Source organism: Hirundo rustica, chromosome 28 (genome assembly GCF_015227805.2).
Source record: "Hirundo rustica isolate bHirRus1 chromosome 28, bHirRus1.pri.v3, whole genome shotgun sequence".
Taxonomy (NCBI): Eukaryota; Metazoa; Chordata; class Aves; order Passeriformes; family Hirundinidae; genus Hirundo; species Hirundo rustica.
In genome coordinates this window covers 2,672,053-2,694,456 of record NC_053477.1, presented here as the reverse complement: position 1 = coordinate 2,694,456, position 22,404 = coordinate 2,672,053, and the positions used below count along the sequence as shown (strand labels likewise).

The 22,404-nt window shown below is 44.4% G+C and overlaps 2 protein-coding genes across 3 annotated transcripts in view; both read left to right on the top strand.

Moving 5' to 3' along the window:
• PPP2R2A (protein phosphatase 2 regulatory subunit Balpha) overlaps positions 1-2,899 on the top strand; it is a 36,154-nt gene extending 33,255 nt beyond the window's left edge. For both annotated transcript variants that reach the window (XM_040087644.1, XM_040087642.1), the window contains exons 8-10: positions 288-457; positions 956-1,047; positions 1,883-2,899. In XM_040087644.1, coding sequence (XP_039943578.1) covers positions 288-457; positions 956-1,047; positions 1,883-2,162 — 542 coding nt within the window. In that variant the 3' untranslated portion in view covers positions 2,163-2,899. The remainder of the gene's footprint in view (positions 1-287; positions 458-955; positions 1,048-1,882) is intronic.
• Positions 2,900-8,126: 5,227 nt separating this feature from the next.
• On the top strand, positions 8,127-20,926 carry BNIP3L (BCL2 interacting protein 3 like). Its single transcript, XM_058423731.1, has 6 exons — positions 8,127-8,298; positions 13,389-13,575; positions 14,078-14,150; positions 15,330-15,433; positions 16,256-16,405; positions 17,469-20,926. Exons 1-6 carry the CDS (start codon positions 8,214-8,216, stop codon positions 17,515-17,517), a joined length of 648 nt encoding a protein of 215 aa, XP_058279714.1. The 5' UTR covers positions 8,127-8,213; the 3' UTR covers positions 17,518-20,926.
• The last annotated feature ends 1,478 nt before the right edge of the window (positions 20,927-22,404 follow it).

Sequence of the window (22,404 nt, the reverse complement as noted above, 5' to 3'; positions counted from 1 at the left end):
AATTTTGCAGAGTTCAGGTGGTTAAAGGCCATTTGGTCTGATGCTGGAAATCTTGAGTGTGTGAATCAAGGCATCAGTTATGAACAAATAATTCACTTCTTACCAGGCTGACCTTGACTTGCTACAATAGGAGAGTGTGGCAACTGTATTACAAATGTTTCTCCTCGAAAGTTATTTTATGGAACAGGTGGAAAGCTTATTGAGACAATGTTGAAGTAATTTGGGTGCGTCTTGTATCAAAGAGACACAAACTTACCTCTTGAAATGCCTCTGTTGTTTCCCTGCAGTGTTTGAAGAACCGGAAGATCCTAGCAACAGATCATTTTTCTCTGAAATCATCTCCTCCATATCTGATGTCAAATTTAGCCATAGTGGTCGATATATGATGACTAGAGATTATCTGTCAGTGAAGATCTGGGATTTAAATATGGAAAATAGACCTGTGGAAACATACCAGGTATTGGGTGAAAATCACCTGGGTTGGAAATTAAAAAACCTGGACGGAGGCTGAGTCTTAGTGATGGTCTTGATGTGGCAGCTCCAGTTTTGTTTGTGGATTGAGGCAGAGCATCCCTGAGGTTTGGGGATTCCACAATCCTACTACTGAAAGACCTCAGTGTTTGCAGGGTGGTGTTAGAACCCAAACCTGTGTTTAGGGCTGAAAATCCTCCGTCTTACCCAGTGGGAATAATCTGGGAGGTGAAGAGGTGATCTCCAGCCACAAGAACCGCGACAAGTCTTCGGCTGTCTTTATGTTCTCTGTTATTTCTTGAAGAAAACGGGAGGTGAAACATTCCCTTTTCATAAACTGCTTTTAGCTGCCACTGAAAATTGCTGTTTTCTTTGTAAGAAAGAGCTCTTGTGAGCAGTGTCAGGTTTTGGAACAGTCTGGGAAGGCTGTTTGACAGTGTGTGAGCCCCATGCTCACTCAGTTTCTCTGGTCCCTCTTTTCCAGGTGCACGAATACCTCAGGAGTAAACTCTGCTCGCTGTATGAGAACGATTGCATTTTTGACAAGTTCGAATGCTGTTGGAACGGATCAGACAGGCAAGTGGAATTCTTAGCCCTGTGCACTTCAGATCTTTCCAAGTTATTCTTAAAATGGGCAATGAACCTCAAATACCTGGTTTTGGACAAGGCTGTAGTATTTCAGTGGACTTTAACGTGTCCATTATTAGCTCTGTAAGAATCTGCCCCAGACCTCGAGGGGAAGCCGTGGTGAAACCTTGCAGGAATGTTTCTTTTTAGTGATTTGCTGTGGTGGAGACGTGCCAGTAACACAGGACAGCTCTGGCTTCTGTGCCAATCATGTCATTAACTGCTTATGTGCATTTAAAGCAGCTCATTGGTTCCCTGTCAGACCTGGTGCTTTTTTATTTATTGGGGTTTTTTTTAATTTGGCATCTGTCTGCTCGAGTATTTTTTGAGGCAAAGGAAGGACAGGGACACTTGTAAATTTATTTTTCCTTACTGAACAGCGGATGCAGAATCAGGAGCTCTAAGGGATTCTCACAAACCAGATGTGCTGCTTAGTACCTAAATCCACACAGCTGGTGTGTCACTAAAATCACATTGCAAAAAACCCGACGTGTTTGGGGTTTGTTGGATCCCTCCCATGTGTGTGTGAAAAGCAAATTCAATAATGACATTCGAGGTGCATGGATAACAAAATACCTCAAAGCGCCCAGGGGAGGAAAAAGGGTATTTTGGGGAGCTTTTAAATGTATAAAACATTGCAGTACCTGCTTCTCTTTAGCTGTAGCAGGTGTGGGCGAGGCCACCTCCTCTCCCTTTGCGTCATCTGACTTGGGACCCTCCAGCTTGCTGAAAAGGAGAAGGAATTCCCCACTGACCTCTCTCTTCCTTCCCCCTCTCCGTGCAGCATTGTCATGACAGGATCTTACAACAACTTCTTCAGGATGTTTGACAGAAACACGAAGCGAGACATCACCTTGGAGGCGTCGCGGGAGAACAACAAACCGCGCACGGTGCTGAAGCCGCGCAAGGTGTGCGCCAGCGGCAAGAGGAAGAAGGACGAGATCAGTGTCGACAGCTTAGACTTCAACAAGAAGATCCTGCACACGGCCTGGCACCCCAAGGAGAACATCATTGCTGTAGCTACCACAAACAACTTGTATATATTTCAAGACAAGATGAATTAGGGTTGGCATTCCTAACCGAAGAGTCACTTCCTGCATAGTTGAAATAGTTGAATCTAGCATTTGTACCTGTAACGAAAGCGAGTGAGAGGTCCATGATGGCACCCCTTTCCAGTGTTTAAAAATGTGCCATATGACAACACACTTTTATAGCTCCACGGAGAAGGCTCTGTGGCTCTGTTGTCTCCATGCCTGCTAGCCATTTAGGTGAGGATAGGGCACTTTTTAATTTAAATGACTACTTGCACCATCTTGCCTAATGGACTAGACTGGACTGTCTCAACATCAGTTTACTCCACTTTTTATGCCTTCCATTGTGATGACGTCAGACACAGGGAAAGCCTTCAATCATGCTATGGGATTTAATTGTGTAACCTCATTACTGTATCATTCGTGGCCCCCTTTTTTTATTAAATACAGCTCATTCTTGCTGTGGCTTGTAGCATTCCTCCTCCTTCTGGCCTCCTGGACTCCCCCTTTCCCCCTTCGTCCCCCTCCACCTCGCCTCGGTGGTGGTGTATGGAAAAAAAAAAAAATAAACAAAATAAAGCACATAAAATGGGTCCGTTTGGGGTCAGTGGTAAAGGGGGTCTGTGTTGCAACAAATGTTTTAATAAACAGTTGACTGTAATCACTCCTTGCCATGTCTGGCACCAAAAAAAAAAAAATAAGAGATAATAAGGAAAAAAAAAAAAAAAAAACAACAAACAAACTACTGAATAAAAGTGACAAAGAATGGAGAATCTGTTTTCTTTTTTTTTTTCTTTTTTTTTTTTTTTTAATCTACCTCTTTATACAAATACTCTGTGTTTTACCTTAGATGCATGAAAATAAAATGACGTTTTTTGTAATGATTTTAACCAGTATTAATTATTTTTCCTGGGAATGACGAGAGGGAGGGATTTCACAGGTACCTGCATTCACTCCTGAGTGACCTGAGCCCCAGGCAGTGTGTGACCACTCCCATCTCCACAACTGCCAGGTTTTGATCTGAGCAGTCTCTTCCTGTGTCTCTTGAATTGCTCCTCTTTTTTTTTTCTTTTTTTTTTTTTTTTTTAACCTGTTGCTTTAATCAGGAAGGGAATCGAATCTTCAGGTTTTAAATTCCGTTTTCTGGGACTGATGTCTTAATGTTTAGTTTCGTCCTGGTTTCTTCAATGCCTTGTTTTAGGATAAAATACCTTTAATGCCTTGTTTAGAGCACCGAGTCCCCCGTGGCTTTGTGAGAAGTTGTCTGAGCTCTTGTGTGGTGTTCTGTAGTACCAGCACCATGGTTCCATAGCTGATGACTGCACTGCGTTCTGCTGCTCTATTTTCTGTATTTATTGCTAACTGGAAATGTAGTTTTAACCATGCAAGTGTTTTCTTCTGGCTTTTGGCTTTGCAAAAGTTCCTGCACTTAACAGAAATTGTTCACCGGTGCGAGGAGCCAAACGTGTGGAGTACAGAAGCTGCATGAAATAAGTGTTCATAGTGATGTGAGAGACTTCAGCTCTTCAGCACATAAGGCTTATCCAAAGATGAACTAGATATTGATGCTTTATAAGGCTCATGAGTTTTTACTTCCAGATATTTTTGCTAAATGTGCTTTTAGGTTTTGCTCTTCCTTCACGGAAATGTTCAGTGGAGTTTGAGTTCATGGTGAATTTACCTTGACTGGGAGAATTCTCACTTTTGAGTTGCCTGTATTTAATTATTTCTGTGGCTTAGAGGTAGTTATTAAAATGACATTTTGATTTGATCAACTGAGATACTGTTTCTGCTGTAAAATTTCGGCTGGGTTAGAGGTTGTTAACGAGACTACTATTGCAATCACTCTTCCGGTTTTTTTTAAGTCCTTGTGCAGTGGTTTGAAAATGTAAAAATTCTAATATTTATTAATCCACTTCTCTCAAATACAGTATTTGTCTTGTACCATGCATGCCTGACCATGAGCCTTTGTAAGGATTTTACCTTTTTTTTCCTTTTTTTTTCTTTTTTTTTTTTTTTTCACCTGTTAGCCTTGTAAAACAACTGAAACTGCCCCAGGGCCAGCAGCTGTTTTCCAGAGGGTGAATAAACCAGCGGGCCCTGCTCCTACTTAGCACCATGTGACTAATTTTACTCCAGCAACCAGGCTTTCCAACAGTTCAAGAAACAACTCGTTGGGTAACGTTAATCACATGCACAGCTCTTCCCAGGGCCAAGGTTTATTCTTTATCTTCCCGTGAGGGCGCAGAGGTGAGGGGAGGCTTTTGGAACCGCGTTTGGTGGAGGTGTAGCTTTATCCACGCTGCTCTGGGAGGGTGAGGCATGTTGAGGCCGCTGCTCCTGTGCCACCCCGAGCCCCAGGGAGGCACTGGAGGTGCTTGGCACGGCCGAGCCGGGGTGCGAGGACGGCGCAGAGCGAGCGGGTGCAGTCACCCAGAGCAATATCCCGGTGCGGCTCCCTCGTGGGTGGCGGCTGCGCCTGCTGGGATGGGTTAAAGCTCGCCTTGGAGAGAGGGTTTGGCTTTTTGTGATCCTTGAGATGTCGTCTGAGGTTTTAACTTGTCCTCACCAACCCCAGCTCCTGCCTGTGCTGTCGCGCTGTCCATTAGAGAATTCTCTAAGCACACTGTCCACTGATACATGCTGTAAATCGTATATTTTATTAATAAAAGTACGCAGAGAATACGCTTTGTCGGGATGCTTTTTATGCTCTTTCCTGCCCCTTTTTCTGCATTTGCAGGAACTTTTGAATGAGCGTTCTCTTCCCTGTGCCTGGGGAGCAGTGTCCCTGCCTTCAGCTGCTCCAGTCACGCAGCCTGCTCAGTGCCCAGTAAAACCAGTGCAAATCTGCGATTCCCAGTCCCTGAATGCCAGACCAAATGGGGAAGGCTCTCTCCTCCCTGCGCTGCCGTCCTGGAGCCACTGACGGTACCGAAATGGCACCAGCCACCCCTCGGGTGGGTTGTGACACCTGCAGAGTCACCAGTTCCTGCTCGGGGTGAGGTGTTTGCCCAGCTGGCACAATGCCCAGCTGCAGGACAGCCCCGTGCCTCGAGTGTGCTGTCGCCTCGCTGTGTGCCTGGAAAACGCGCTGGGTGTGCGGAGTGCAGCACCTGCTCCGTTCAGGGAGGACAGCGGCACCGAACGCATCCTTTTATTAGCAGCCTGATTGGAAAGAGCTCGGGGAGCGCTGGCAAGAGGAAACCTGTGGGGTTTCCCCTCCTGGAGAGAGGCTATGGATGATGGAATGCCGATATTTTAATAGAGATTTCTTTTTTTTTTATTTTTTTTTTGGTCGTCGTCTTAGGCACAGCAGGGCTGGGAAGCAATTTCCTGTGTGCTGCTCTTCTGCTCTTCCCCTCGGGCTGTAGAGGTGTAAAACATCCTGGCTCACATCAAACACTCCTTTTATCGAATAAAAGGTGCCTCCTTTTGCCCTTTCCCATGGAATTGGCTGCTGTAAAGGGAAGGACTCTTCTTGGATCGAGGTGTGCTGGAGTGAGGCTGCTGTGTAATGACCGTGGGTGTCTGGAGCTGTTTGTTTGCCCGCAGCAAACATCTTTCTTAACTTGGTTTGGGCTTGTAAAGATAAGCGGTGCTATAAAAACCAGTGTTTGTTTCACAGCCGAGAGAATTAAAAAAAAAAAAACAAAAAACAAAAAAAACCTCTGAATTCAATTTCTCCACGCGGTGAATTTTACCCTCCAATTTGAACAATCTCAACTTTTGCAAACAGGAAAACAGCCCTGGGCTGGTTTTAATAAAGCTTTTCCGAGCCGGGGCTCTCCACTAGGAGGCAAAATCTAACTGCGAAGAGGTGGAGGGGTCACGGCGGAGGTGCGGTCAGCGTCCCTCGAAATCACCTCCGGAATCAACAGCCACCAGTGGCTGCCAAATACGAAGCACAAGAAAAGCGTTTCCAGGGTGGGTTATCGCAGTACAGAGTTCAGCCCAGGTGCTCGGGGGCTGCTGGGTGTGTCCAGCTCCTTTTCAGCTTCGGCGAACAGAAATACTAAACAGAGAAAATAAAAGTAATCGTGGCGTGATTTAGACTTGAGAATCATGGAATGGTTTGGGTTGGAAGGGACTTTAAATCCCACCCAGTGACGCCCGAAGCCCCTCCTTGGACGCTGCCAGGGATCCAGGGGCAGCCACAGCTTTCCTTCTCGTTTCAAACATTTAGAACGCCTTGGAACCACGAGATAAACCAGCGGGATTATCTTGGCACAAGTCTCGTTAATTGTTTGACTTAATTGACTTAAAGGCTTTTTTATTTTTTTTTTTTTCCTAGAAGAAAAACCTTTGTGTCGTGCTCCAGTCCAAACAGCTTTTCCCATGAATTTATGGCCATTGTTTCTTTTCTATTAACATGTGGTTTTGTGTCCGTCCAAGCCTGCCATTGTCACAGACATTTTCCATCCCAGGATTCAAATTACAAACATTAATTACATCATTCAAATGCCTCAAGGAACCTGTGTAGTGGTTCGAGCGCAGGGCTGAAAGTCAGGCCTTGTGAATGCTATTTCTGGCTCGGCATTGACTCACTCTATAATCTTGATCAATTTATTTCTGACTCAGAAATTTTAATAGTCCCACTTGACTGATAAATATTCATGCCACAAGTGTTGTGGCAAACGCTTCCTGAATGAGGGTGGTGACAAATGCTCACGTTAGGCTGTGATTTGAAGGTTGCAATGTAGGATTGGGTTACCCGAGCGGGTTTTTTTATCCAAAATCACAAGTAGCTCATTGTTCTGACTCCAATCTCAAATGTTTCTGCAGCCCCTCTACCCGTAAACAGATATTTTATCAAATTAATTAATTTGCCACTTTCTTTTTACTACTAATGTAGCTAATTCTCTCCCAGAATGCAGATTTTCCACAGGGTTAGATATTTGGTACAATCATGTAAGGCCTGCAGTCAAATTGAGAAGTGTTGGTGTTACAAAAAGTGGATTTTAAACATACAACATTAATGTAGATGAATAGAAGACAAAAAAATATTTAAAACAGGCGTTGTTGTATGTAGGGATGATTGTGGCACTTGTGCATAAAATCTTTTTCTCTATCTTAAAATAGTCCTGGCACAGAAATGAAGTGATTTCTTCACATTTGTAATGGGGAGAAAACAAAGAACACTACTGGAGTTGTGTCGGCGTGGCTTCACTCTGATGGTGTTGCTGTTACCGAACTCCCACAGTGAGTACAGTAATGGAAAAAACCCCACAATTTATACTCTCATGGTTGTCAATGAGAAGATTTTAGGGTGTAAAAGGCTCCTTTACAGCTTTTGGGAAGCAAAATGCTCATAAATACAGATTTACATGTGAGAGAGACGGGGCTGAAAACTCCACCAAAAATAGCCTAGGCCTCCAAACAAACCTTCAAGTGGAAGTGATGTCAAAACAGAATGAAGATAACAAGATGAAAAGGAGGCTCAGGAGGGACCTTGTGTCTCTGCACAGCCCCTGACAGGAGGGGACAGCCGGGGGGGTCGGGCTCTGCTCCCAGGGAACAGGGACAGGAGCAGAGGGAACGGCCTCAGGCTGGGCCAGGGGAGGCTCAGGGTGGACAGCAGCAGGAATTTCCCCATGGAAAGGGAGCTCAGGGATTGGAGCTGCCCAGGGAGGTTTGGATCCCCATCCCTGCAGGTGTCCAAGGAAGGGCTGGAGGTGGCACTCAGAGCTCTGGGCTGGGGACAAGCATCGGTCGCCGGTGGGACTCGGTGGTCTTGGGGGATCTTTCGCAGCCTGTCCGACCCTGCCATTCCCTTTCCCCGTGTCCCCGCTCTCCTCACACTGCTGGGGGATCTTTCCCAGCCTGCCCGACCCTGCCATTCCCTCTCCCCGTGTCCCCGCTCCCCTCACGCCGCCGCCTCTCCCTCAGCGCCCTCGCTGCGCACGCGCGGGACGTGCGCGGGCGCGGGTCGCGCCATGGAGGCGGAGGGCGGGAGCGGCGCGCGCCGCGCCTGCGCAGCGAAGGCGGAGGGGAGGCGGGGCGGGGCGGCCGGGCCCGAAACGGAGTCCGGGTTTGTTGTTGTTGCCCCAGCGGCTCCTCAGTCGCCTCAGCCGCGCCGCCGCCGCCATGTCCAGCCCTCAGGAGCCGCCGCAGCACAACAACAACAACAACCCGCCGGCGGACGCGACGCACGGCGAGCCCGGCCTCAACAGTGAGTGCGGGCGGGGAATGGCGCGAGGGGCCCTGAGGGGCCCTGAGGGCCGCGACCCCCGCGCGCCGCTCCGGGCCGCCATTGGCGGAGGACGCGCCGCGCGAGCCGCCGGGGGCCAATGGGCGGCGGCGGAGCGGGTATAAATGGCCCGGCGGCGGCCGCGGGGGGCAGAGGGGCAGCGGCGGGGCTCGGGAGGGCCCGGCCGGTACCGGGGAACCGAGCCGAGGGGACCTGCGGCGCTGCCGGGGCGGATCGGACGGGCTCCGGGTGCTGCGAGAGTGCGGGACCCGCCCCGCCGCTTCCCGCAGGGGGCTGAGGGCCATCGAGTCCCCCGAGGAACGGCCCGAGCTCGTTGCGTGGTTACGCGGAGTTTACCCGAGCAGCGACGATGGGGATACAGCGGGGTAGGGGGAGGAGCGTGGCTGTGGGAATGAGTTTATTCAGTGGCTGAGTCAATAGCACTGACGTGAGCTATTTCCCTCTATATCCGGCATCTCTGTCAGCTGCTTTGCTGCATCCTTTTGTTCCTGGGATAACACTAGTAAGGCACATCATGTAGGCTCTGGTACTTACTTGGCAAATGCTTTCCCTTCGTTATAAACAGCTCCTTCGGTGTGTGTCTTTAAATTTTAAGGGTGGAAGAGGTGAATAAATTGCATTGATGATTAGCTGTAACCTCTGTGGTTTACGATGAAGTTTAGCTGAGCACAAAGTAAAGTCTGGGTTGTTTTTCCGTAACTCAATGGGAATTGTATGAAAGGAAGAATAAACTGTGCCCATTTCATAACGCTGCTATTGTGTTGTGGTAAAACTGCACCGTGTGATAACCGTGGCACCTTAAACAATGTTACCCGAGTCAATAATTTTGACAAATTATTCAGGCCTGTTATACTTAAATAACAATTACGCTGTCAAAAGTTGCGACACGCCGGGCGCCTGACTGGATGCTTACTTCAGAAATGGCCACGTTTGCTGCCTGCCTGTTTTATTTTTCAATTTCTGGCCGTGCGGTAACTAACTCTGCGGGGCTCATGAATCTGCTGGGTGCAAGGAGCGACAGGAGCCCAGAGCTCCCTAAGCCGGGGATGGCTCTGCCCACCCCGATCTTGCTGGAGGAGCTGAGCGCAAGGTAGGAGAGGAAATGTTGGACGCTCCGCACTCCTGGAACACAACAAATGCACCCCATCAGCTCCGCGCCGGCTTAGCGCTGCTTTCAGATGTTCCGCCCCTGCGCAAAGCTTCGGTGGGAGAGGTGCATTTTCTGCCATTCTCTCAGCTTTTCGGGGAACTTTTCAGGCTAATGCGCTCGGACACCTATTTGTGGTGTTCTGTGTGTGTTTAGGGTCTTTTATTCAAGGATCCCTTAGGACTTGGAGGGCGGAAGAGCTGGGAATAAAACTGGTAACCTGTGCTTTGTTGGGTTCATAGAGATTGAAACCCTAAGTTGTTTGCTTTGGGAATTCTAGATGCTTCCTCTATTTTAATCATTATAAAGCTCTGTTACATATTGACAAAAAGAAATCCCACCTCAGGCAAGAGCCCATCTAGCTCTGTCATGGAAAATCTGCTTAATAATTACCATTGGGGGAATCTGGATGGCTTTCTTTGCCTTTCCCTCTTCTTATTTTTTAATTTGTTAATATCATCATAATAGTGATATTTATTCATTTATCCAGGTTGATCGTGCCTCAGACTACTTGCGAGCCACTACTTTGGAGTGTTTTTATATCTATAAAATGTATTTAATTTGTATATTGCCTTTGATATCTCCACTTTGTGCACCCAGCAGAAATCAGAGGGAGTAAACAAAATGAGGCCCATCCTCCCCAGCATGTTCAGCTCCTGCTGATAAAACAATCCAAGTTATAAAAAAACAGATTTAAAGTCAGTGCATATAAATTCATAGTGAAATCATTAGCCATAGAGAAAAGCTTAAATTCAAGCAATTTTGAAGAAAAATACCATTCATATGAACAGTTGTTTGGGTTCTTTTTTTTCTCCCAAGAGTGTGTGTTACGCGATTTCTGAAGGAAGGAGATGCTGCCACATTTCTTAATTCTATCACTCTTCATTCCACCACATTTCCTGTTTTACTGTCGAGTAGAAACATGGTAAAATTAAAAGTTTTCAGGCAAGTGATTCATCCAGCTCCTTTAGTTCTCACAAAAGTTCGGGGCAAACCCCACTCTCTGTTATTTGGGCAGTTTATTCTCCAATCCATCCCTGTCCATCTCTTTAATGGAACAGAGATTTACGTCTCTCTAATCAGTTTTTGAACCAGTCGTGCTCCCTGTCCCAAACCGGTTGTGAGCAGGAGCGGGGAGCATGCTGCAGCTTGATGGCAGATTATTCCATCAAGCTTCCTTGAGTGGATTTTGAGTCATTCCCCGTGAGGTCAGCTGGGAACGTGCTGCTCCTCATGTCGGCTCCTGCTCAGCTCCCGGGGACTCCTCACTCGCTGTGGAATTTGGGATTTCTTCCTCTTAAAGCCGCGGCGTGTTTATCTAAAACACAGAGTTTGTCAGCCTGGGGCGCATCAATCAAAGTTGGATTTGTGACAGTGGGTTTAGAGCTGTGTGTCAGAGTGAGATCTGCTCCCCGTGCTCTGGATGTTGTAGTGTCAGAGGAACACATCCCCTCACGCCTTTGCCCTCTGCTGATTTTTTTTTTATTATTCATAAATGGCTTTGCAGATCCTGTTTTTTCCAATAACCAAAAGGGGTTGTTGGGGAATATAAAGCTTTTTTTTTTTTTACCTAACTAACTTTTTCCCACTTGCTAACTGCATTTGCCACCTGATTTTTCGCAGGTGTGGCCCGTTGCTGCTGCGAGGCAGAACAACCTTCCTGCCGAAGCTCTTGGAGTTTGGCAGTTTTATTTAGGAATTCAGACACCAGCAATCATCTCCGATCTAGAATAACACAGCCTGTGTCTGATGCTGACTGAGCAAAGCTGCCTCTTCCCAGTTAACACTTGGTTATCTGAATGTGCAGTGCTGAGCTGGTGCCTGGGCACTCCCAAAATTCCAGCGTGTTTGTGAATCCAGCCTGGGAGCCACCAGAGCGTGATGCTTCCGCTGTAATGGCGCGGTGAATAATTGGTCCTAAAGGTGAATTCTTCACCAAATCAACGTTGAAAAGAGGCTCATTATTAAACATCCCTTCCTGTGTCACCCATGGAGATCCCAGAGACAAAACCATGCTACAAAAAAATAGGTGCAGGCACTCCCGGGTGCATTTCAGAAATCCAAAATCGGTGTTAAAATGTAGCACTTGTACGAATAATGCTCGAAAAGTAGTTTCAGATGTGGTACTTGGAGCTTCAGGTTTCTTTTCTTACTTGGATATTTTCACCTCATGGGGGAGCTTGTCCAAACTTTAAAAAATAGTCAACTAAATATAAAAAAAAACCCTGAAAGCTCCTGCCTTCAGGTGGAATAAACTAAGTTACACAGGAGTTGTGGTAACATATCTCTCTAAAACCTCTTTGTTTCCAATTGAAACGTATCTCTAAAGAATGTATCACTACACACACTCTCATATTTAGTTAATCTGCACATAAAATATAAGAAAAATACATTTAAAAATAAAAATCCTCACTTTAACTACACAGTGTGGGAACTTTTTTAGGAGCTGCTCTTGTCATCCATGGTACGCTCTTGCTCTTTGCTGGATCGTAGCGCACATGTAGATGTTCCATAGGTAAAATTACTAAAAAATGGGGAAAAAAACCCAGTAAATAGGAGCTTTGTGGGAGATGTTTGTGCCAGGGTAAATCGTAGTGCACATGTAGATATCCCATAGGTAAAACTACAAAAAAATGGGGAAAAAACCAGTAAATAGGAGCTTTGTGGGAGATGTTTGTGCCAGGGTAAATCTTAGTGCACATGTAGATATCCCATAGGTAAAAGTACAAAAAAATGGGAAAAAACCCAGTAAATAGGGGCTTTGTGGGAGATGTTTGTGCCAGGGTAAATCTTAGTGCACATGTAGATATCCCATAGGTAAAACTACCAAAAAATGGGGAAAAAACCCCAGTAAATAGGGGCTTTGTGGGAGATGTTTGTGCCAGGGTAAATCTTAGTGCACATGTAGATATCCCATAGGTAAAAGTACCAAAAAATGGGGAAAAAACACAGTAAATAGGAGCTTTGTGGGAGATGTTTGTGCCAGGGCAAATCTTAGTGCACATGTAGATATCCCATAGGTAAAAGTACAAAAAAATGGGGAAAAAACCCCAGTAAATAGGAGCTTTGTGGGAGATGTTTGTGCCAGGGCAAATCTTAGTGCACATGTAGATATCCCATAGGTAAAACTACCAAAAAATGGGGAAAAAACCCAGTAAATAGGAGCTTTGTGGGAGATGTTTGTGCCAGGGTAAATCTTAGTGCACATGTAGATATCCCATAGGTAAAACTACAAAAAATGGGGAAAAAACCCAGTAAATAGGAGCTTTGTGGGAGGTGTTTGTGCCAGGGTAAATCTTAGTGCACATGTAGATATTTCATAGGTAAAAGTACAAAAAAATGGGAAAAAAACCCAGTAAATAGGAGCTTTGTGGGAGATGTTTGTGCCAAGGTCAAGCAGACTGAATGGGCCCTGAGAATGGCAGCCTGCCTGATGTATAGAAAAATCAGGGATTGATCCAAGGCCTTTGGAAGTAAAGGAAAGGAGAATATAAAGCTGCACAGGGGGAGTTCTGTAGCGGGGAGCACAGGGATGAAAATTCTCTTGGAGAACAGAAAGTGGAACAGGGTGACGTGTAACGGAGCGATCCATAGTTAATCGAAGCTCCAAACTGCAGAGAGAGATGGGGCTGAATAAAGTATCAATAACTGGGGAGAGAAAGGAGACATTTTCTTGTCCAGCCCCGGAGTCAGGGAGCAACAACCCAGCTTTTGGAGGTGTTTGTGCTGATGAAAGGAGGAGAACCCCGTCGCCGTCGTCTCTGTCCCGTGTCGATGAGCTCCCTCGGGCCGGCCTGCGTTATCTGCAGCCGGCACTGCTGGTGCTCCCCTCTGGGTGCAGCTGATAACCTGGAGGTGTGCTGGGTGCTGGGGTGTCCCTGGCTGACGTGTGGCTGCCCCGCAGGTTCCTGGGTGGAGCTGCAGATGAACGGCAACGGCAACGACAACGGCAACGGCAACGGCAAGAACGGGGGCCTGGAGCACGTCCCGTCCTCCTCCTCCATCCACAATGGAGACATGGAAAAAATCCTCCTGGACGCCCAGCACGAGTCGGGACAGAGCAGTTCAAGAGGTAGTTCCCACTGTGACAGGTAAAGGAGCGTTGGCTGCTCGGCCCTTTTCGTCCCGTGGATGGGGCAGGCTTTTTCTAAGGGGAGGGAAAAAAAAACCCCAAAAGTCTGCTGTGCTCCAGTATTTGGAATAATTGCTGGCTCGTGGTAGCTGTGCGATGCTTCCACTCGTAACGATACAGGAACACGTGTAATTCACAATGCTGGCGGCATTCCCTACAAGAACAAAGGGATTTGCATCTTTTCTGTAGCAGATGAGCTTTTGGGCAGTGCTTTCTTTGCTTTAGGGAGCGACCGTCAGCACTGTCGAGAAAGGTAGGATTATAAATAAAAAAAATATTTGAAAAGATGGGGAGGTTGGGAAGACTTTACAGTGCTGGTATTTGGGATCCGAAGGGTGGTGCAGTCTGTAACTCGGCTGAATAATGTCCAGAAGTGCGTGAGGAAATGATTCAGTGAGATTTATCTACGCTGATGGTTCTTTAGTTGACAAAATGACGTAATGAAATCAATTTTTCTTTAGCCCGTCACCTCAAGATGATGGACAGATAACTTTTGATGTGGAAATGCACACAAGTAAAGACAGTAGTTCTCAGGTATTTTCTTCCTTAACTTTTAAGATACGCGTTTGTAAGTTGTGGATGTTTGATCTTGGCTTGTGGGGTAGAGCAAGCTCTTTGTGATGTCAAAAGTCTTCAGTTCTGCATTCATTGAAAATTGATTTAGAGATGAATAGCTTTGGAGTGAGGGAAGAACGAGTCTCCATCTGTACAGATGGCTCACGTGGCTGTGTAACCCTGCTGGCGCTGGGTGTCAAAGCTGGCTTTGAGATGTTGATATTTCTGCACAAGATTTCAGGGTGTTCAGGGATTGCTGTGCAGACGCTCACATGACAGTGAGTAATCTCCAGAACACAAACTGAGAGGAGACTAATGCTGAACTCCTGGTTTGATCATTTCATCGAATTTGCTCTCTTCAGCAGCACAAATAAAAAGAATGAAACCTTGCATTTGATGTTGTCTAAGACCTGGGACTGTTGCAGCTGTGGCCTGAGAGCCAGAAGGGTCTGAGTGAAGGTGTTGGTGCATCTCACTTGTGACTGGGATCAGATTTTCTCTGCCTTTGCTGTGGTTCTCAGTGTTGGAAGTGATTTATCTTATTTTAATAAGAGTCACTCAGGAGGTTGTTTTAATACTGAGTAGGAGTTAAAGTCAGTGGTGTTCTCTACTCTTCCTAATTTATTTCTTTTCTTGTATGGCAACATTTGCATCTATCGATGCAAAGTTAAATCTTTATATACAATTAGAGGGAGTGCTTGCCTTTCCCTCCTGAGTCTGGGATTCACCCAGCAGCTACTAGCTGCAAGTAATATAAATTTTAAATGACTAATTACACCTTTAAGAAGTCAAAATGCTGGTTTTGGAACCTTTTTATTTGACTTCTCATGCTTTTCATCATGGCTTTAAATGGAATGCCATCGACTTAATTTTTTTTTTTTTTTTTCCATTTGTAAATATTAAAAAAAAAAAAAAACCCAAACAAAACCAAAAACAAACAGCTTGCAACGATGTGGAAATCCTGGATGTAGTAAGAGAATTTGCGGTTTCCTGACTTCTGCTGGCAAAAATCAAATCTCTTTGAAACAATCAGCGGTGGGAGAGCACTTAACTGGTTTATCAGGTGCCACCATTTGGTGCTTACGGTGTCACCACTGTTGTCACTCTCAATTTCACGCCCTGAGGAGGAGCTGATTGAGTGTCCCCTGTGTGTTTCAGTCCGAAGAAGAAGCAGTAGAAGGAGAGAAGGAATTGGAAGTTTTGAAGAAAAGTGCAGACTGGGTGTCGGACTGGTCAAGTAGGCCCGAAAACATTCCTCCCAAGTGAGTTCAACTCTGGTATTTTTAATGAATATTCATGTGTTTCAATGAGTAGATGAAGGGAAGGATCATCACAATCTGGCAGTCAAAATAAGGCTCATCTTAGGAAGAGATTGATTTCTCTCCGGGGAGGCTCAAAAGCTCAAAACAATGAAGTACGAAAATCAAAATATGAATGGCTTGAAGGCAATACAAAGGCACAGCAAGCTGGTTGCAAGGTTTCTTGACAAAAATAGCAGTTAATGGGAGAGCTGGGTACTTGGAGCTGGGATTCATGGGATTTAGTCTTGGCTTATTGAATGGAAGAGTGTTGAGCAAGTCTCCTAAATCCTCTGTCCCTTTTTTTCTTTCTATGTAAAAAAATGTAATGTTCATCCACGGAAGGGGAAACCTTGAGATCCTTGAATGCAAAGCATTTTTATTAAAATAGAGGATGCTGTCTAAATCTGGCAGACTTCTGTATCTGTGTTTGGAACAAAAAAATGAGGCCTCTTGCTAACAAATCACATCCTGAAATTCCCTCTCTCGGACCTACCTCTCTCTGCAGCTCCTGCTCCCTTTGTGTCTAGAGTGTCTGTGTAAGTGGTCTCTCCACAATCCCTCCTCTTCCTACCTTTGATTCCTTACTCTGTGTAAGGGATCTCGGGCTTTGATCTCTAGCTCTTTGTACTTTAAAAAAAAAAAAAAAAATATATATATATATATATATATATATAAAATGTTCCTACAGAGATCTGTGCATTTGTGTGCAAAAAAAAGAAAAAGAAAAAAAAGGCAAAGAAACAAAAAAGTCTTGTTGAATTTTTTTCCCCCCTCTTCTTCCAGGGAATTCCATTTCAGACATCCTAAGCGTTCAGTGTCCCTAAGTATGAGAAAAAGTGGAGCAATGAAAAAAGGTGGCATTTTCTCTGCAGAATTTCTTAAGGTTTTCATTCCATCTCTGTTCATATCTCATGTTTTGGCTCTGGGACTAGGGTAAGTATTAACCTAATTCTCTCTTCAGCTTTTTGCTTTTCCACTTTGCTTGAATGTCAGGTCCTGCTGAAAAGGGCTTTTTCTAGCAAAACGGTTTTTGGCCCTCCCTCAAACTTGGTGTACTTTTACAAAAGCAGGAAAACTTTGCAGCAATTAAAACTTTGCAGTCTTTAATGTGCTTTATTTCTAGGATAAATCAAGTTCTGTTGAATGTGCATGGATCAGTTTGCAAATAACCTTTGCAGTTTGATTATGTGCCTTCTATTTAAATGCTTCGGGTTATAAAGGGGAAAATTAGAATAGATGAAAGAATAACTTTTTTACTGACCAGCATGAAGCTACACAGTACAAACAATGACGCTGAGGTGATGGGTGTGGCACAAACTCTGTAATTTCCAGTTGAATGCTGCATTGTGACGTTACTGAAAATCAAGGTTTGAGTGTTTAGAGAAATGAAACATTGGATGAATCCTGGAAGGTCAGCAGTGTTTTCATTGCCTGTGTGATCCCACATAACCTCTCACTTTGCCTAAATCCTGACATTTTGTTCATCCACCTTATGTTTTTCTAGGATGGGGGGCTCAAAACATGGTTTTATTTAGCTTTGTGTTTGCTTTTGTGGATGTAGTTCAAGCTTCTCTTTAAATTCTTGCAAACTATCCAATAAATGAGGATGGAATACGTGAGGGTGGAGCGTGAGATGTTTGCATGGTTCATTCCTGCAACGATTTAAATCCTGCCCGTGGCCAGTGTTTGCAGAGATCCTCAGTGCTCAGGGCACTTGATTTGTTTTACCCCAGTTGTCAGGTACTAAAATACAAAGAAAGCTTTTGGATTGGGGTTTTCAGATGAGCCTGGGCCTGGAGGAAAACCCACTTTGGGCGAGCACTGAGAGCACTGATCCTCCCAGACTCGTGCAAAACCTGGCTGTAAGGAATTTTATAGAGGAGAAGTGAAGTCTGTGCACGGATCTCAGAGGGGTGAGAGCAGCTGGGTGCGTGGGGCCTGTGGGAGATCAGAGGAGTTCTGTGCAGCACAACATCCCTGTGCTTTTTTCTTTCAGCATCTACATCGGGAAACGCCTGACCACACCTTCAGCCAGCACTTACTGAACCACGGAGCTCAAACCTGGACCCCACGTGCCCTGTGAAGGTGTTACTGTCTCATTTAGTACATTTGAGACCATTTTAAGCATGACCCTGACTTCACCCTTTTCCTTCCATATCCAGGTTTTTGGGGGTTTTTTTGGTTTTTTTTTTTTTGCTAACTCTGGAATTCAGTATTGTGTTGGAACTCTGTTGAGGTGTTTGGCTTTCCACATTCTCTCCCTGTCTCCCAGCCCCCTGCCTCTTGGCCTGCAAGACACGTCAGAGTTGCTGGATGGAGTTTACAACTGTCTCTATGTTGCAAGGGCTTCTCTCAATGCAAAACGCCACCAGCAAAGTTTTCATTTTATCAGTGATGCTGTTGCCTCCTTAGTGCAACCTGACCTCAGCTGCAGCTGTGCGTGGTCTGAGCGTTGGCTGCGTGGTGGTGATGAAAGAGTCTCTTTGGAAGGAAGTTACTGATTGGAGTGGGAAAGAAAGTGGTTTTTTTCTTTTGTAAAAAAAGAAGCTGGTCGTGGAATAAACGTAAGAAATGGCTGGAAATAAAGCTCCAGGTTAAATCAGCTTTTGGGGGGGAATTCGCTCGGCCCCTTTCGTTGGCCAACAAACGCCGTTTGGATTGCGGGAGGCAAAGGCTGCATAAATGTTAAAGCAGGATGACTAAATCCATCAGCGTATTTTAATTCTAGGTAATGGTGGTAATCTTGTCTTTTCTATGAAGTCGGCTCCTTATTCCTCGTAGGAAGAACCTGTCTGATACCTTGGAAATATTAGAAAAATCGCATTGTTTGCATGTGAAGAAGCTTTTTTTTTTTTTTCCCTTTACCCGTTTCCTTAAGGGAAAAATTTCAGTGCGAAATTTTCCTTTTGAAAATAGTTCTAAATTAAGGAAAAACCCCAGCGCTGTAGTGTAGGTAGGCTGTGTGTAAAAGGCAATGATTCTGTTTGTCGTGGAACCATTTAAAGCTCCGAAGATCCGGCAGTTTTCAGCGGGAAAAGCGTTTGACTCATCCTTAAGGGGGACAATCTTGCAGGTGCATAAAAGGTTCAGAAGTTTGTAAAAGCTCTGAAAATGTCTTCTGCAAATGAATTCTCAATATTCCTCTCTCTCTCTCTCTCTCTCTCTCTCGTTGTTTACTGTACAATCTCCTTTTTGGGGATATTTGGAACCTGAAAAGTCACTTGTGGTGTCTCATGTTAGGGTAGATTCCTCACTGATGTCGTTGAACTTTTTATCTTAGGGAACATTAAGCCTTGTCCTCCTTCAGTGACACTTCTTTTCAAAATGTGAAGCTTTAGTACCAAATTGTTACAAAGCATCGGGACAGCCGCGTCCTTAAATAGATTTTATTGGATTTCAGAACATGTAGCATGAACTCTGAAGGATAGAATACTCTTTTTATATATATATATATATATGAATATATATATAAAAATATGATATAGACTTTAATACTAAGTATTTAGGGAACCAATGCTAATTTTAAGACTATCAAAAAAAAAAAAAAAAATCTCGTTTAAATAAAAACTTTAGTAGGCTGGCTTGTAGAAGATAAGGAAAGCGAGTCAGCCATTTGGAGAAAACAGCTACCTATAATTGTTTGCTTGCATCAGACTTTATAAAGTTGATTATTTGATAGAGCAGTGATTGCTTGGACCAATTGATGCATAGAAGCTAAATCCCAGCTGAGATTTGGGTTAAAAAAACCCCTTTAGTTAGCTCCCAGGAAGCGAAAAAGTTAAGTACGAATCCACTGCTAAACCGTATTTATTTTCATTCTCTCCTCCTGAGTGCTGTCAGAGAATGCTTTCAGGGTGGACAGCAAATCCTCCTGAGCAATCTGCTTTTTTTTTTTTGTTTTCCTTTTAGTGGTGAACGCTTAGCGGCACTCGAGCTGCCCACAAGTGCGGGTTTGTTTGGGGCGTGGAGGTTGGGTTTCACCCAGAGCTGGGGCTGGGCATGGGAACGTGGTGGAGGGCGTTTTAGAGAGCGTCAAATATTTCATTTTACAGCCCCAAAAATCTGAGGGCACGGCAGAAAAGCTGGACCGCTTTCAGCTCCAGCACGGCGCCTTGTTTCGTACGAAACCGGAGCAGCGGAAAAAAGAGATTTTTTTTTTTCTTTCCCCCAAAAGCAGGGAGAACTTTTTAAAAGAGAAAAACCCAACAAATCCCAACCCCCCTTTTCTAAAAACGCGATTCTCCCGAATCTCTGATAAATCACAGTGCAAGCTTGTGGCTGGAGCATCAGGAACCGCTGCTGGTGTTTGGAGTCAAACCTGTGAAAGCCAGAGCTGAGGAACTCCCCGTGGTCACTGTAACCCTGCTGGGACACTGCAGTATTTAATGAAACCCTTCCCTAAGCTTTGGAGGAGAGGCTGCAACTCTCAGTTTTACAAGGAACAGGAAGGGAGTGGTGTATCATTCCAAAAAGGGGTCTCAACGGTGGAGAGTTGAAGTTTTGTCGAGATAAATGCTGTTTAAGAAGCTTTATACCTGTTTACAGTTTTGGAGGACAAAAAAAAAAAAAAAAAAAAAAAAAAAAAAAAAAAAAAAAAAAGAATGAATAAATGAAAGGTAGGCTTCATTTTTCTTACATTCAGCGAAAACTGGCCTAGACTATTTGTAAATAGGATCAAGAAAAACAAAAAAAAAAATAAATGCATAAACTCGCACATTAAAGATGCAGGCTGACCTAACTGCAGCAAATGCATATTTACTTACCGTTTTCAAAAGTGAAAGCTGAAGATTGTTAGAAATTCAAATTTTTTCTTTTTTTTTTTTTTTAAATTGACGTTTGTTGAAATATTGGAGTTAACTGAGCCAAAGTGATGATTATGCATTCTTCATAAATTAGTTAGCACTTTGTAACATTCTCTACAGTTTACATGTATAAGTTGTAGCTTATGAACTTTTTTGTGCCATTAAAGCTCTCACAAAACCGGTTGTCTGCAATTGCTTCATGCTGCGCCTTTCTTTTGTCTCTCTTCTCTTCCCCTTTTTTCACAGGTCTGCTTTTTAAGATGTTCTTTGGAACCCTTTTGTTCTGGGTGACACCAGCATTGAAGCTGCTGTTTATAGACTGGAATAATTTTTTGTTTTTTGAAAGATTGCTTGGGTTTGGTTTGGTTTTGTTTTGTTTTGTTTTGTTTTTTTAGTGACCTGGGATCATCTGCTTCATTTCCTGAAGCGCTTCATAAAAAATTATTCCCCCTGGTTGGCCTCGTGTACCTTCTCCAAGTCCTCCAGCGCCTTGTCCAGGAAAACTCTGAAAGGAAAAAATGATGTGGTGGCGTATGAAATGTAAAGCAGAATTGCAGAGATTTTGTACGATTGGTCGACTCTGTTGTACTCCTTGTATTTCTCTTCTGGTTCCTGACTGTGTTTAATTTGCAGATTAAAGAGTAAGGGAGATGAATTGGTAATCTGCCTCCGTGTTCTTGGTTCAAGAGCACGGGTTATTTCTGTTTATCCCGAGGAGAATTCTTCATTCTAGGTGGGAACGGCGCTGTTCTGGTTCCTGGTACCACCCGTGTCAGTTACTCTCTTCTGTATTTATAATCTGTAAATCCAGAATTCTGTGTAAATGGGATTTTTCTTTTCCCGGAGGAATAAGAGAAAATTAGAAACCCTACTTTTCAGAAAGTTTCTCTCTCTCTGTGGGACTCACAGTGGAACCTGAGCCTGAACTTTTGAATTGCTTCAAAACCTCTTTAATTATAATGCAAGAATAAACGCAAGATCATCTTGCATGAGGCAGCACTCCCTTTGCTTTGGGATTATTCTGGTGCAAATCACATTTTGATGGGGTTGAGGACTGTCTTCAAGTTTCTTTTCATTCTTGTCCAAGAATTTCAGATTCTAGGAAAGTTCCCTTCCGCTTTTCCCTGAGGGAATCTCCAGGTTCTCTTGAGTTCAGGGATGTTGAATCCTTACTTTAGATTCTGCCTTCACCATGCACATACGAAAAACTTAAAATTTGAATTGTTTAATGGCAAAGTCCACCGTGAAAACATTATTTACGCTTTTGTGTGTGTGCACACCTGTAAAAAAAATCCCATCTGAACTGAAGCCCTGTTTCCCTGGGAGTGTTTGTAGGATCTTTGCCTTGTGTTGGCCATTTATGAAGACTCCTTTATGTTTGGGGCCTTGAAAACCAAAATAAACTGCCAGGATTCCTGAACTGTGCGCTGTGGTTCAACCAGCCCTTCCAGAACAAAACAAAAACCTGGAGGTACTCCTGAAAAACCTCGTGCTGGATGCAGCATCCCCACGGAAAAAGAGAAAGCTCCGTTAATTTCCACTTCATTAGGTCCCTCTTTATGCCCTGCTGACATTAGGGGTGCTTTTTTTTTTCTATTTTAAACTGTTTCCAATAAGACTGGGAAGTTTGTTTAGAGATTTTTATTTTTATTTTTTTTAGTGCTGCAGTTTGCCTAACTTGCTGTTTGTTGTCTGAAGACAAATCAGTGAATTTTAGGGCCCAGAAAATGCCTTGTTCTGGTGTTTATTAAAAAAAGAGAATAGCCCTACAGCTGTTGAAGTTGTTGCGGTTTATTAAGGTGTATAACTTAGGTCATGAAATTATCCTTGCAGAGCTCTCAGTGTTGTGCTGAACTTAACACCTTGAGCTGTTCCAACCTTTAACTTCCACCTTCATTTGGAGTTTAAATTTCAGCCCCTGGATCCTGGAATGCCTTTCCGTGGCAGATCAAGGAGCCTCTGACTCTCAGGTGCATTTTCTTGTGTCTTCTAAGTGCTTGGATGAAAAACTCTGGTTTAACACCAATTTTCTCACAGCCTTTTACTTCTGGCGTGTGAATACAGGCAGGGAGGCTGACAGAAAACAACAGAAAACAACTTCACGTGCAAAATTTGGAGTGAAACGTATTC